The 15,772-nt window shown below is 39.2% G+C and overlaps 1 protein-coding gene across 1 annotated transcript in view; it reads left to right on the plus strand.

Moving 5' to 3' along the window:
• IL15RA (interleukin 15 receptor subunit alpha) overlaps window positions 1-15,772 on the plus strand; it is a 39,957-nt gene that overhangs the window by 11,890 nt on the left and 12,295 nt on the right. The window contains 2 exon segments of the mRNA XM_054590755.1: window positions 13,838-14,032; window positions 15,547-15,639. Of these exon segments, the coding sequence (XP_054446730.1) occupies window positions 13,838-14,032; window positions 15,547-15,639 (288 nt within the window).

A 15,772-nucleotide genomic window follows, 5' to 3' on the forward strand; every position in this document is an offset into this window, starting at 1 on the left:
ACATGCGGGTCACGTTTTCTAATACATTCAGCCACCCTGTGTCTTTTGATTGGAGCATTTAATCCATTTACAGTTAAAGTTATTATTGATAGGTACTTACTCATTTTTTCCTTTGTACCTGTGTTCCTCTCTTTCTCACTCTTTTTCTTCATCTTCTTAAAGCAGTCCCTTTAGTATATCTTGCAGTGCTGGTTTGGTAGAGGTGTATTGTTTTAGCCTTCTTTTGTCTGGGAAACTCCTTATTTCACCTTCCATTTTAATTGAGAGCCTTGCTGGGTAGAGCAGTCTTGGTTGTAGGCTTTTGCTTTTCATGACTTGGAAGATTTTTTGCCATTCCCTTCTGGCTTGTAGTGTTTCTGTTGAAAAGTCAGCTGCTAGCTGTATCGGAATTCCCTTCTATGTTACTACTTATGTCTCCCTTGCTGTCTTTAGGATTTTCTCTTTGTCTTTGATATTTGCCACTTCAGTTATGATGTATCTCGGAGTGGGCCTCATTGGGTTGCTCTTGAATGGGACCTTCTGTGCTTCCTGGACTTGTGTGAATTTTTCTTTCCTCAAATTAGGGAAGTTTTTCATCATTACTTTTTCAAACAGGTTCTCCATACCTTCCTCCTCTTCTCCTTCTGTTATCCCTATTATACAGATATTATTACATTTCAGGTTGTCCTGCATTTCCCTCAACGTCTCTTTGTTCTTTTCAAGTCTTTTTTTCATTTTCTTGCTCTTTCTGGGAGCTTTTTTCTACGTTGTCCTCCAACTTGCTGATTCGATCCTCTGCTTCATCTAGCCTGCTTTTGATTCCTTCTACTGTGTTCTTCAACTCAAAAATTGTGTTCCTCATTTCCTCTTGCTTCTTGTTGATAATTTCTGTCTTTTTTTATGCTGATATAATTTGTAATAAGCTCTTCATAGTTTCCCTCTAGTTTTTGGTAATTCTGTCTGAGCTCACTGAGCTCATTGAGCTTCTTTAGAACCATTGTTTTGAACTCAATATCGTTTACTTGTCTGTATTTCATTTAGTTCTCTTTCTGAGGATTCTTCCTTTCCCTTCGATTGGGTGGTGTTTGTCTTCCCATTATTTGTGAGCTGCTTCTTCTTTTGCTTCTGCTTCTTAAGTTGATCTGTCTGATTTCTGACTTTGTGGTGTGCTTGTTTAAAGTTCCTACACTATATGTGTGGAGACGTATAATGTCACGTGAAGGTAAACCATAATAAGGTAAAGATATATACTATAAACCTTAAAGTAATTAGTAAGATAATATAACAAAGAATTGTGGTTAGTAAACAAATAAGAGAAATTAAATGAAATCATAAAATGCAATCTATGACATGATCATCTCCATAGAAAATCCTATGGAATCTATCAAAATGCTATTAAAATAAGTGAGTTTAGCAAGATTGCAGAATACACAATTAATTTACAAAAGCACATACCACCAAAAATTAAGTACCTAATAATAAATCAGCAAAACATGTTGGTCCCTTATGTAGAAAATAATAAAGCTTTTTAAAAGAAGCCTAAATAATGTAAATCTTTTTATACACTGTTTTCAGGTCAGAAGACTCAATATCTTAAAGTTGTCCATTCTCCCAAAACTAGCCTTGCTCTATTAACTGTCTGGACTCACTACCTAAATTATGTTGTAGAAATAGAAAACCAGATCAATAAAGTAAAAGGGCCTAAAGAGAGACAGAATATAGCAACTTAATTAATGATAGAGCTGAAAAAGGTGCAATAATTATAAATCTTAAAATAATTGGCTATCTTTCTTTTAAAAAATGAAATTGAATCCTTCACATCATACACAAAAATGAACTGAAGAATTGGCAAAGACTTAATGAAAGGCAAATATATAAAACTCTTAGAAAAAAATGTAGAAGAATCTCTTTATAACCTTGAGTTAGGAAAGGCTTCTTAAGTAAGACATCAAAAGTCTAATCCTAAATGGAAAACTGATATATTTCACTACATTGAAATTTAAGAGTTCTGTTCAGCCAATTGCAACAAAAATAAAATAAAGACAAGCCACAACCTGAGAGAAGTTATTTATAGCTTATCTAAATAACAAAGAATTTATATCAAACATGTAATAATAATAAAAAAATAACCGAATAGTAAAACTGTCAAAAATCATACAGGAATTTTACTACAAAACATAAATGGGGTTTGTAAACACCTGAAAAGCTGCTTCCTCACATTAATAACATAGAAATGAAATTAGATACCATGAGATACAATACCATGTCATATTCACCAATTTAACAAAGATTAATCGAATAATTGTCAGTGAAGTGGTGGAACAAGAACTCACCACTCCTCATAGAAGTGTAAACTGATACAGTCACTTTGGAAAGCAATTTGGTATTATCGAGTTAAATCAATAATGTGCATGTGCTATGTCCCAGCAATGCCATCTCTTAAGAAAATACCATAAAGAAACTCATTTTCGTGTGCATCAAGAGACATATACAAGAATATTCACTGCCTTATTATGTGTAATAACAGGAAACACTGGAAATGACACAAAGGTCTAACAACAGTAAAATGGATAAATTGTAGCATACACACACAATAGAATAGTTTAATACCTGAAATGGATGAACAACAGCTATATACATCCATATAAGTTAAAAACATAACCTTGTATTCTCATAGTATAGAATAATATGTGCAATATGATTCAACTTACAAAAACTCAAAAACATAAAAACTAGACAATATATTATTTGGGAACTCTTATTCATGTGGTAAAGCCATAAATAAAGCAAAGGAATGATTGTTACAAACATTAATCTAGTGTTCATCTCTTTTTATTTTTTTAATGAATTTATTAGGGTTACATTGATTAACAAGATTATATAGATTTGAGATATACAATTCTGTAATACCTCATTTGTATATTGTATTGTGTGGTCACCACCGCCATAATGTCTCTTTTTTTAAAAAATTTAATTTTATTTTTTAAATATATTTTATTGATTATGCTTTTACAGTTGTCCCATTTTTTTCTCCCCTTATTCCCCTCCACTCTCCACCGCCCCTCCCCAGAGCACACCCCCCCCCCCCCGTTTAGTTCATGTCCTTGGGTTGTACATATAAGTTCTTTGGCTTCTCCATTTCCTATACTATTCTTAACCTCCCCCTGCAAATTTTGTACCTACTATTTATGCTGCTTATTCCTTGTACCTTTTCCCACATTCTTCCCCCTCCCTTTTCCCTCTGATCTCCATTTCTATGGTTCTTTTCCTGTTTTAGTTGTTTGTTTTGTTTTTGTTTTTGTTTTTTTTTAGGTTCAGTTATTGATAGTTGTGAGTTTTTGTCATTTTACTGTTCATAGTTTTGATATTCTTCTTTTTCTTAGGTAAGTTCCTTTAACATTTCATATAATAAGGGCTTGGTGATAATGAACTCTTTGAACTGGACCTTACCTGGGAATCACTTTATCTGCCCTTCCATTCTAAATGATAGCTTTGCTGGATAGAGTAATCTTGGATGAAGGTCCTTGTCTTTCATGACTTTGAATACTTCTTTCCTGCCCCTTTTAGCCTGTAAAGTTCCTTTGGAGAAATCAGCTGATGGTCTTATGGGAACTCCTTTGTAGGCAACTCTCCCCTTTTCTCTTGCTGCTTTGAAGATTCTCTCCTTATCTTTAATCCTGGGTAATGTAATTATGATGTGCCTTGGTGTGTGCTTCCTTGGATCCAACTTCTTTGGGACTCTCTGAGCTTCCTGGATCTCTTGGAAGTCTATTTCCTTTTCCAGATTGGGGAAGCTCTCCATTATTTATTTCAAATAAGTTTTGTATTTCTTGCTCTTCCTCTTCTCCTTCTGGCACCTCTATGATTTGGATGTTGGAACGTTTAGAGCTGTTGCAGAGGTTCCTAATTGTCTCCTCGTTTTTTTGAATTCTTGTTTCTTCATTCTGTTCTGGTTGAATGTTTGTTTCTTCCTTCTGCTCCAAATTGTTGATTTAAGTCCTGGTTTCCTTCCCTGAAGTGTCGGTTCCCTGTATATTTGTCTTTATTTCATTTTGCGTAGCCTTCACTTTTTCCTCCGTTTTGCAACCACAGTCAACAAATTCAGTGAGTATCCAGATTACCAGTGTTTTGAACTGTGCATCTGCTAGGTTGGATATCTCTACTTCACTTAGTTCTATTTTGTTCTTTCATTTGGGCCATATTTCTTTGTCTCAGTGCACCCGTTACATTGGGATGGGCAGAGCCTTAGGTGTTCACTAGGGCAGGGCAACCCATGCCACTGTGTTGTGATACTGTGGTGGGGGGGGTGGTCAGAGAGGGAACAATGCTGCTTGGTTGGCTCTTGTCTGGCTTTCAGTCACTTTCCCCACTACCCACAATCAAATTAGGCCCTTCCAGTGCTGATTTCCGGGTGGGTGGGTTTGTGTATGTTCCAGGACCCTATGGGACTCTCCTTTGAGGCTGGGGGTTTCTCCTGCTCCCACAACCTCCACAGGTTCTTATATCCAGAGGTTTTGAGGCTTTCTTTTCCGGCACTGTAACTCTGGATTGTGCAGTCTGTCTCACTCCCCAGCTGTTCCTCCCAGTTTTTTCATACACAAATATGGGACCACCTGGTCCTCCTGCTGCCGCCTTGCCCGCCCAGTCTTCCAGCTGCTACCTTGCGGCAAGTCCTCTCTGCCCTGGTTGCCCATCTCTGCCCCTCCTACTGGCCTGGATGAATGTTTCTTCTTTAGCTTCTTGGTTGTTGGACTTCCAAGCAGTTAGATTTTCTGGCAGTTCTGGTTATTTTTGTTTTTAAATTTGTTGTTGTCCTTCTTTTGGTTGTGTGAGGAGGCAAAGTGAATCTACCTACCCCTCCATCTTGGCCAGAAGTGCATTCCCATGATGTCTCTTTTTCCTAGTGTTCATCTCTTGAAGAGATAAAGTTGATGGTGGAGCTGGAGAGAGCACTCAAGTATCCTCTAAGTTACAGTAATATTCTGTTTCATAAACTGATTAGTATATACATGAGTCTTCATTTAATGCTTAATCCTTAAACTGCAGGTAAATATTTTATACATTTTTATATGTATAAATTTCACAATAAAAATAGTTTTAAGAATGTACAAAGGAGGGAGAGGGTGCTCTTAGGCTGCTATCCTGACTGAAATACAAATTCTCTGACTGATTATTGACCTAATATGGTAGATACTTGTCAACAATAAACAGATATAATCAACTTCAAATGATCAATATTCAAATACTTATTTAAAAAATCAATAGAGAAACTAAACATCAAATTATAGACCAGGAAAGAGAAATTAGTAAACTAGAAGACAGATCTGAAGAAATTTCTCAGAGTGCATTATAGAGAAACAGATGGTGAAGAGGAGAGTTTAAAAGATATGAAAAATAGAGCTGCCCACTGAATGTCTGTGTTCCCCCAAGTTCATTTGTTGAAGCACTAATCCCCATGTCATGATTGGAGGTGGTGCCTTTCAGAGACGATTCAGTTTAGATGAGGTCATGATGGGGGAGCCATGGTGAGATTAGTGCCCTTAGAAGAGGAGGAAGTGAAAAGAGCTCTCTCTCGCCACGATGTGAGGACACAGCAAGAAGGTAGTGTTCTGTAAACAAAAAAGAGGGCTTTCACAAGAACCCTACCATACCAGCACCCTAATCTTAGATTTACAGCATCCAGAAATGTTAGAATGATACCAGAGCCAGGCAAAGAAACTGTAAGAAAACTACAGACCAATATGCCTTATGAACATTGATACAAAAGACTTAATAAAATACTAGCAAACTAAATTCAGCAGCATGTTAAAAGGATTATACCCCATGACCAAGTGGGATTTATTTCCAGAATGCAGGGATGGTTCAACATACAAAAACTGATCAATGTAATAGACAATTTTGGTATAGAACAGAGAGCCCCAAAATACACCATCATATATATGGCCAAATTATTTTTGACAAGGATACTAAGCATATTCAACTAGGAAAGGACAGTCTTTTCAACCAGTGGGAAAACTGGACATCCACCTGCAAAAGAATTAAGTTGAAACCTTACCTTATACCATGTACATAAATTAACTGAAAATGGATCAAAGACCTAAATGTAAAACTTAAAACAATAAAAATCTTAGAAGAAAACATAGTTTTTCTTTTAGTTTTTTGTTTTATATTCCACATATGAGTGAAATCATATATTTTTTGTCCTTTGCCATATGACTTATTTTGCTCACCCTAAAACCCTCAAAATCTATCCATGATGTTGCAAATGGCATCATTTTATCTGTTTTTCATAGCTGGGTAGTATGCCATTTTATGCGTGTGTGTATCACATCTTATTTATAACAAAACAAAACAAGCTCATAGGTACAGATGACAGAATGGTCGTTACTGGAAGGGAAGAGGGCAGGGAGAGGGCAAATTGGATAAAAGGGGTCAAAAAATGGTAATGGAAGGAAAGCAGACTTTTGGTCGTGAGCACACGATAAGGTCTACAGATACTGAATTGTAATGCCGTATACCTGAAATTTATATAATGTTATTAACCAATGTTACCTCAATAAATTAAAAAGCTAATTGATGTTATATACATTAAGAAAAAGAAGAAAACATAGGAAAAACTCTTTATGACATTGGATTTGGCAATGATTTCCTGGATATGACACCAAAGGCACAGATAACAAAAGAAAAAATAGACATATTGGACTTGATGAAAATTTAAAATTTTGTATGTCAGAAGACCCTATCAACAGAGTAAAAATTAACCCACATAAATTATGCAAATAATATATCTAATAAGGGATTAATAGAATATTGATAATCTAATAATATTAATATATAGAATATATATTATATCCTGAATATATAGAGAACTCATAAAACTCAACAACAAAGCAAAACCTAATTAAAAAATGGGCAAAAAGCCCTGGCCAGGTGGCTCAGTTGGTTGGAGCATCATCCTGTACACCAAAAGATTGCAGGTTTGATTCCCAGTCAGGGCACATACCTAGGTTGCAGGTTCCATCCCCAGTCAAGGCATGTATGAGAGGCAAGCAGTCAATGTTTCTCTCTCACACAGGTGGGTTTTTTTCCCCCTCACTCCCCCCACCCTAAAACCAATAAAACATATCTTTGAATGAGGATTTTTTAAATATGAACAAAGAACTTGAACAGATATTTTTCCAAAGATAGAAAAATGGCCAATAAGCCTTCTCAACATCACTAATCATTATGAAAATGCTAATCACAACTTTAGTGAGATACATCTCACACCCAATAAGAAGACTACTATTTTTTTTAAAGAAGTGTAGGCAAGGATGTAGAGAATTAGAACACTTGTACACTGTTGGTGGGAATGTAAAATGGTACAGCCACTGTAAAAAATGGTATAGAGTTTCCTCAAAAAAATAAAAAATAGAATTAATATATGATCCAGAAATTGCACTCTGAGTATATACCCAAAAGATTTGAAAATAGGGTTTCAAAGAGACATTTGTGTACTCATGTTCATAGCAGCATTATTCCCAACAGTAAAAATGTAGAAGCAGGCCATTCAGCAGCAGGTGAATGTATAATCAAAATATGGTATATGCATACAATGGAATATTGCTTAGCCTTAAAAAGGAAGGAGATTTTGCAATAAGCTATGATATAGTTTATGCTAAAGACATTATGCTAAGTGAAAATAAGGTTTGAGTAATGTGTCTTTGTAATCCCGAAGGAGTGGCCTTACAAATAACTGTGTGTGTGGTGTTTGGGGTAATGTAGAGGATCTTACACTCTCCTTTCTGAGGTTTTTGAATCACGCATGGCAGAGGCCACCAGTCCTCCAGAAGCTGAGAGCATGACTCTGTGACTTCACAAGTTCCTCCTGTTCACAATGATGCTATCAGCTCCAAAGAGCAGACTTGGCATATGGAAGGAAAGGGCCAAGGGAGGAAAATCCAGTTAAATACGTTCCTACCAACCAAATCCAGTCTTTACCCAGTCTTTTCCCCTAGGGACCTCATGTCTCATGTTCTCGGGAGTCATTGATTTGTGGCTGGATGGAGATTGTCCAGTCAGCAATAGCATAATATTATCTATAATATTATGGAACTATCCATTCTGGTCTATTGTCAAGTTTCTACAGTTGAGTTTCATGATCATTCCTCCCTACTCTATCCTACAACCACTAAGTATTTTCCCATATATGTTAACCTACAGGGAAGCATCACAAATGCAGATATAAGCTTTTGGCAGTATGACATTAAAACCATGGTACAGCCCAGGTAAACATACAACAATCACAGAGAAAGAAAGAGAGAGATTTGAGATGGAAAAGGGGGCATTAGATCCAATTACAAAGTATTAGAAAATAAATTGGGAAGAGTACATCAAGACAATCCTGTAAAAGAAACCCTCACTGATGGAATCAATGCCATATCTAAGAAAGGTATGAACAAGCAGCTATCCCTCAGTCCTACATCTCAAGAGCTCTGGGAGGAGGACCCAGCACTCTGTTTTACAAGTCCTGCAGAAGTTTCTGATGCACACTCACATTAGAGGGCTCAAGATGAAGATGAAGGTAGATAGGACCAGAGTTCACGTAGCAAAGCAAAGTCTCCAGTATGACAACGGTGAATGCACACAGATAACCAAAGCTACAATCAAACACCAAATGTAGAAAGAGTGGAAACACCACTATTGGATGCTGGAAATGAAAAAAAGGAACTCTAAACGGTGTGAATACAGACAAGAAAAGAGGAAAAGTTAGCACTATGAAAACCACAATTAGGGAAATTAAAGAAAATTTTCATGATGGAAGATAATCTTGGCCTGAATTTTCAAGGGCTCTGAGAGTTTCCTTCAAGAGGCATCACCAAAAAAAATGGCCCCACTCATCAAATGGTTTTATTTGGATACTAGCTTTGCTTATTTTTTAACTCATTTATTCTCTTATAATTTTAAACTTATAGTAAAGTTGCAAGAGTAGTACAAAGACCTTCCGAATACCCCTTTACCCAGATTCACCAGCTATTTACACTTTGCCCTATTTACTTTGTCATTCCCCCTTTCTACCCATATGCATTTTTTCTAAAAGCATTTAAGAGCAATTTGGAGACATTATGTCCCTTTATGCCAAAATTCTTCAGTATGTATGTGTTTCCTAAGAGCAACACTCTCCTACATACCTTCCTAAAATACAACATAATTACAGAACAATTATTAAAATCAGGAAATTTTACCTAATACTCAGTCCATATTCAAATTCTGTCAATTGTCCCAACGATGTCTTTTTTCAGCATTTTCTCCCTAATTCTGGATCTAATCCAGGACCACACGTCACAGTAGTCGTGATGCCTCTTTAACCTCTTTCAGTCTGGAACACTCCTTCTGCCTTTCTTTATCTTTCTTGACCTTAAATACAAGTCAACTATTTTTAGAATGTCTCTCAGTTTAGGTTCATCCGGTGTTTCCTCCTGATCGAGGTCATGGATTTGGGGGGAAAATACCACAGAAGTGACCAATGCTGTGTCTTTCTCTGTGGGTTGGATCAGGAGGCATATGATACTGATTTGTCCCAATATTGGTGATGTTAATTTTGATGTACTATAAGAAGGGCTTCCTCTTGTCCCTTAATTAATTTATTAATTTATATTAGTACAAACTTATGGGATTTTATTTTGTTCCATAATCTGTTATTATCTTGTTTTAGTACTCAAATTGCCCCTGATTGGGTGAGCAAGAGGTGGTTCAACCTAGCCACTATATCCATTTCACATATGTCCATCATTCTTTGAGCACGTCTTTACTTTCTGGTGCAAGATATTCCAAACTCACCTTGTGCTTTCTATGTCCTAACCAGGGAATCAGACTTTTTTCCAAGGAGCCATAGTTTCTTTTTGTACAGACCAAAATCTGGGTACCAAGTATGTTTGCTGCTAGTGTATCATCACTTCTAGGCACTGTTAGAGGGCAGAGCTAGCACACATGTACACAAATGAGTGCATATTTGCATGTACACACTTACATGGACACACAGGAACATGGACACACATGTGTACCCACACTCTAATTACATACTGATCCCTCCAACCTCAATTCTATCCCAACACTATAGGGTACATTCTATTCATCACCTCCCCTTTTCCATAATTGTAACTTCTTCCTCCAAAACCTGCACTGGGTTTGACTGGGTTTGTTTCGCTCATTGATAATGACTGATTCCTATACATTTTTCAAGAAGAAAAGGAGAGATGGCAGTGACTTAAGACCTGTGGCCAGAGATTTAATAGCAGAGATGGGCTTGGAAGGAACATCTGCAGAAGCTGCAAACAATCACTATTTACTCAGTATCTGGCCAAGCTTGTTTTTCCTTTTAAAGCAGAGGTTCTTGACTGCGTGCATAGCACATTTCTTGTGAACCATTTCCTATCTGGTGTGTAAAATTCATTGTAGCAATAGCTAAATATGCCTGCAGCAACAACAATGTTGGGCAGAAGGGATGTTGAGCTGAGAGGGGTACTACCTCCCATGAATCTAAGGTTAAGAGTAGCAAGTTAAGCCTTCACCAAAGAAGGCTGCATATTTATGGGAAGCTGTAAGAACTCTGGGCTCTTAGATTCACTGGACTGCCCCACCCACATGGGAACCAGCTCAGAAGCATGACCACATGATTCACACCCTGGCACTGATGCCCTTCTACTATAGCAGTGATGCTTTACAACTCTTGCTGATGTGGCTGCCATTGCCTTGATTTTCTAAATCCCCTCAAGTGACAGATCACGAATGTTTTATAAAATGTTTTACAAAATGAGCTACAATCACTAAGAGCTGAAAACCACTGTCCTAAATAGAGAAGACTATTTTGAGACTTAGAAGACATGCAACAATTTGCTGACAAAAATCTCCAATCTGAAAATAATACAGAAAACAGTAAAGACTGAAAAAAGGCAACCAAAGGGAGCTAAAAAGATTCAGAACATTATTTGAAATTAAAATCAGTTGACAAAATTGAACTTGAGGACTATCTGGCGAACAACGATGTTTTGGAAGGGATTCAGGCAAATACAACCCAAAGGCCAGATGGAACAGAGAAAAGATGGTAAAGGAAGTAAACTAGCAGCTAGACTTCTTCTCTCTAAAAACTTTTTTCATAGAAATTAGTAGGAAATATTTTTTTCAAAAATTAGTAAGATAAAATAGTGATTATCCTATGATCTCATTGAAAAGAAAATGAAAATGTTCAAGTCCACTGTAGAAGCCACATAAGTGAAAAGAGAACATGGAGGCTATCAGCATGGAGTGACAAAGGATGACACAGTTATATACATAACAAAATATAATATTAGATGTCGATGGGACTTTAAAAGAAGAGTCAGTGGTTAGAGTTAGAACAAAAAATCAACAATCCATTTTCTCTCTTGAAATGAGGAGACCAAGTGAAGCCTGGAGTGACCGACTCGCTGGGCTGTCGTAGTTCAGGTGGGCTCAGGTATGAGGTATGCTGAAACCTTGGTGGCAGAGCCTGAAGAGAAGGACTTCCTGAAGCAGAAAGGGAGGGTCTGACAGCTGACCCACAGGCCTGCCTGTCTGAAGGCTGTCAGGCACTTGACAGTAGATTGTGCTAACATTCTGAATTCTAAGATGGCTCCTTTGATTCTGATGTCTGGAGAGGCCCACCTGACCAGTAGGAGATGGCATAAGGGGTCCAAGAGACCATGATCCTGGAAATCAGGTAAGTATCCTGGTGATTCTGGCAGTCATTCTCTGACATCCAAACCTAGCCATCAGCTGAAGAGTGTAGAAATCCAGGGACTGCTCTCTGGAGGAACAGATGGGCAAGACCTGGGCAGAGGGTCAGAGTCCTCTTCCAGAAAGCTAGAGTTTCTGGGCATAGGCAGGCCAATGCACAGGAAGCAGGTAAGAAGGGAGGGGAAAGCTGCTATTTAGTCAGAGCTGACCCAGATGCGGCCTGACCTAGAGAAGGTTCAGGCTGCTGGCAAGCAGGTACAGATTCTGTTGGAGTAAATCAAATGAGATTGGTTTATTTGAAGGATACAGAAAGAAATCAGCATCACCTGGACACCCAGGTAAAGATTTGAGATATTTTCCAGGATGGATGGAGATTTGCATTCCAGAATCCAGAATCCTCACCACGACGTTCAGAGTTGCAAAAGATGACTACGTTTTACAGAATCTGTCCCCCTCCAGGCCTAGCACACAGTCTAATCCAGATAGGTGGCCAAGCTCGCTTCATCCATTTGGGAGTTAGGCTATTCACGGCACTAAATCCAGTAGCTAAATCATCAGACTTTCAGCTAGAATTGTCTGATCCTGGCACATTCCTAAACTCAGATATGAGAATAAATACCAGGTGTCATGCTCACTAGCCATTAGACCAGCTCTGGGCTTATCCTGAAGACCTACTGAGCCTCTGTCTATAGAGAGGTGCCACAAAGCAAAACAAATGTACAGGACTGAGCAAGCCCCAGGATACTGATCTTAGCCATTAAGCTTCAAACCAAGAAAACCTTGGGTTCTAAATCTTGCCCTATTATGTCAGTTTCTAACTGGGAGGAAGGAAGAATTTTTAACACAATTATATACCATTTTACATTAGGTCCTGATAAATAATGCCAATTTCACTCATTTTTGCATAATTAAAAAGAAGTTCATTTTTCTTTTTTGCAAGCTTTGTTGTTACATAATGTGGAGAGAAGTCTGTGAAGTACTCCTACAACTCATTAAACTCATTAGATGTCTTTAACACTTATGTTGCATTTTTTTATGTGGGAAAGGAATTTTTCCAAGGATGTAAAAATATCATCAGGCCATAAATAATTAACAACAATAAAAAGTCAGTAATAAATATGGCATCCTCAAAATGGAAATGGCCAACATTTCAGTCCTTCATTTCCTTCTAAGGCAAAAACCCTCATATACTAACTTGTAAAACTCCTCATTTCCACAGAACAGAGCTATAGCCCCATTGCCAGGATTTTTAGCTGAAGTTTTGGAGTCAGAGTTTAATTCCAGCTACCACAAAAGTAGAGCCATCTAGGGAAATTCATCCTGCCTTTTATTAGAAGGCCAGACTTCAGTCTGGCGTTGAGGAAGACAGTTCATCCATTCATTCTTTGAACAACTATTTCTTGAGCACCTGCTCTTGCCAGGCACTGCATTAGGCTCAGGAAATACAATGTTGACAAAACAGAAGTGACCCCTGTCTTCTATGGCTTGCAGTGCAGATGGTGGGGCAAAGATTCATTATATCACCTCAATATCTTAGAAGTAACCATGAGACAACTGCACAAGGAAAGAACACAGAACTATGCAATCTGGCTGACTGTGCGGGCGAGGGAAGACTTTCCTGAGGAAGGACGGCAGATGGCCAGCCAGGAGCGGGGTGAGAGGAGGAAGGCAGGCCTGGTGAGTGGCATAGAGAGACCAAAGGCTCATGTGGCCAGGAAAGAGTAGCTAGAGAGGCAGGCAGGGCCATTTCTGGAAGATTCTTGAAGATGTAAGGATTTTAATTTTTATTCTAAGAGCAGCAGAAAGTCAGGTAAGAGTGAAGCCATGATATACACATTTCTAAAGATGATGCTGGCTGCCTAGAGGCTGCTGGGGTTCATTTAGGCAAGAGAGCTCAGAGGCTTGGTATGGATGAGGCAGAAGAGAAGGACAGAGATAAATCCCTTTGAGAGAGATTGAGGTTGGGGACACATGGGAAGTGAAGGGTGAGTCAAAGGAAGTTTTCATTCATAACTCCTCTCTCTCCAGCTATGCTGAAAGGCTGGCACCTAAGGCAAGTTTTCTGGAAGGCTTCTGAACAAGCTGAAATTTGTTCATCTCTCCCCTCGTATCTGTATTTTTGCAGGTGCCACATGCTCTACCCCCACATATATTGAACATGCAAACATCCGGGTCAAGAGTTACATTGAGAACTCCAGGGAGCGGTATATTTGTAACTTTGGTTTCAAGCGTAAAGCTGGTACATCCAGCCTGACTAAGTGCTTGCATAACGAGGATACAAACATTACCCAGTGGACAACTCCCAGTCTCAAGTGCATCAGTAAGTAACTGTCCCTGCCCCATCCATCCCCTATACCCTTGCCAAGGGCACATAGACAGCAATGCTGCAACATGGGTCACTAAATGAGCCCATCTGAGAGGCCTAAGGATTTGTGTTGAGGCCTGAGGCTAAACAAACCAACGGGCCCCTGAACAACACCTCCTAGAGGTGGAAGTACATGGGCTTTGGTGGGGGGAGGAGGGTTCACACAATTCTGGGTTCAGATCTTGGCTCTGCCACTTACTTAAATCTATGAGACCTTGGGTGAGGGCCTTAATGCCTCAAAACTCCAGGTTTCTCGTCTAGAATAGGAACCTGATGTCAACATTGTAGCTTGGAGGAAGAGTAAGTGAAACCTGGTAAATATTAACCGTTATTACCATGAATGCTTTAAGATTATGGTAGAAAGAATTGGGCTACAGACAAGGGTGTCTGCTCAAGCATGCTTGCTTCCCAGAGAGCTTTCCAATTTCTCCCTAGGAGAGAGCCAGCAGGGAAATTATTGCCATTTTTCTCCATTGGTGTCTACCCCAGGAGACTGGCACAGATTCCCGTAACTCAGTCACCCAAGCCTGGTGTCCAGTCAGTGCTCCAGCGCAAATGCCAGGGAAAGTTGCCAGAATCAGTTTTTCAAAAACCATCTGCAGCTGGAAAACCATGCCTGAAGGAGCGACATAATCTTTCCACGGAAACCAAATTGTGCCATTTCCAGAAATACTAATCCCCTTACTCTAGAAAAATAAAGATTGACCCACAGTCTTCCAAGAGAATTCTGATCTAGCATTTATTGCATACTTGGTATATGTCCAGCAGTGAGCGAGATACCTTCTCATATAACATTTGTGAAAATTCCCAGCTTCTCCATGGGGGAAGCGGACGAGAAGAGGTTGTTCCATAGCAAACTCGCTCTGTTGTAGGGCTCCTTGGAGAGCCAGCCTTTCTCATTGAACTTGTAATATTTAGATCACCTGGTGGCCCCTCCGCTCTGTCTGCATGACTGTCATGCAGACATAGGAGGCAGGGCAAGGAGGGAGCCTCCTCCCTGACGCAGAGGACTGGCAGACCTTTTCCCTGGACTATCTTTTCAAGGATGCTTATACACATAGCCTTGGAAGACGGAGACAGCACTTCCTTCTAGGAAAAAGGCAGACATTGTGATGCCATTAATAAAAGACTCAGGTTTCCTGAGCTCAGGCCTCCTCTGCTGTGATGCAACCTGCCGGATGTATCTGTTGAGGCTCAACCATGTTGCCCCTGTGGGGCTTGGGGATGAGGGAACTGATGCAAATATGCTGATGCACCTGCTGCCTGCTCTGATCGCAGTCCGTGTTTACATTGGCATGAGAACTGGAGGCGGGGAAACTTGATTGTAGTTTATTTTTTGTGCTTCTGATCTATCCTAGGAAGCTAGATGTATCTGTTTGAAATACATATATTTATTTGAATCCAGTTCTGAAGCTACCCCAGGTTCCACCCTCAAGATCATAATTGCCTTGTGGTTGTCCTCTCCCTAGGAGACCCCTCCCTGATGCGCCAAAGGCCCTCCTCCCCAGTAGCACCAGCGGGGGTGACCCCAGAGCCAGGCAGCCCCTCCCCTTCTGGAAAAGGTAGGAATGTTGGAAACTTTGTAAGGACTTTCATTCCCTTTTACACTCAGGTCCCCACAAATCCCTCAGATGCATGGACCACAGCTGGAGTTCGACTACAAAGTTATATAATAGAAAAAAAAATTTTTTTAAA

The sequence above is a fragment of the Pteronotus mesoamericanus genome, unplaced genomic scaffold (assembly GCF_021234165.1).
Source record: "Pteronotus mesoamericanus isolate MK-2021 breed Mesoamerican mustached bat unplaced genomic scaffold, CSHL_Meso_final contig_130, whole genome shotgun sequence".
In the NCBI taxonomy this organism is placed as follows: domain Eukaryota; kingdom Metazoa; phylum Chordata; class Mammalia; order Chiroptera; family Mormoopidae; genus Pteronotus; species Pteronotus mesoamericanus.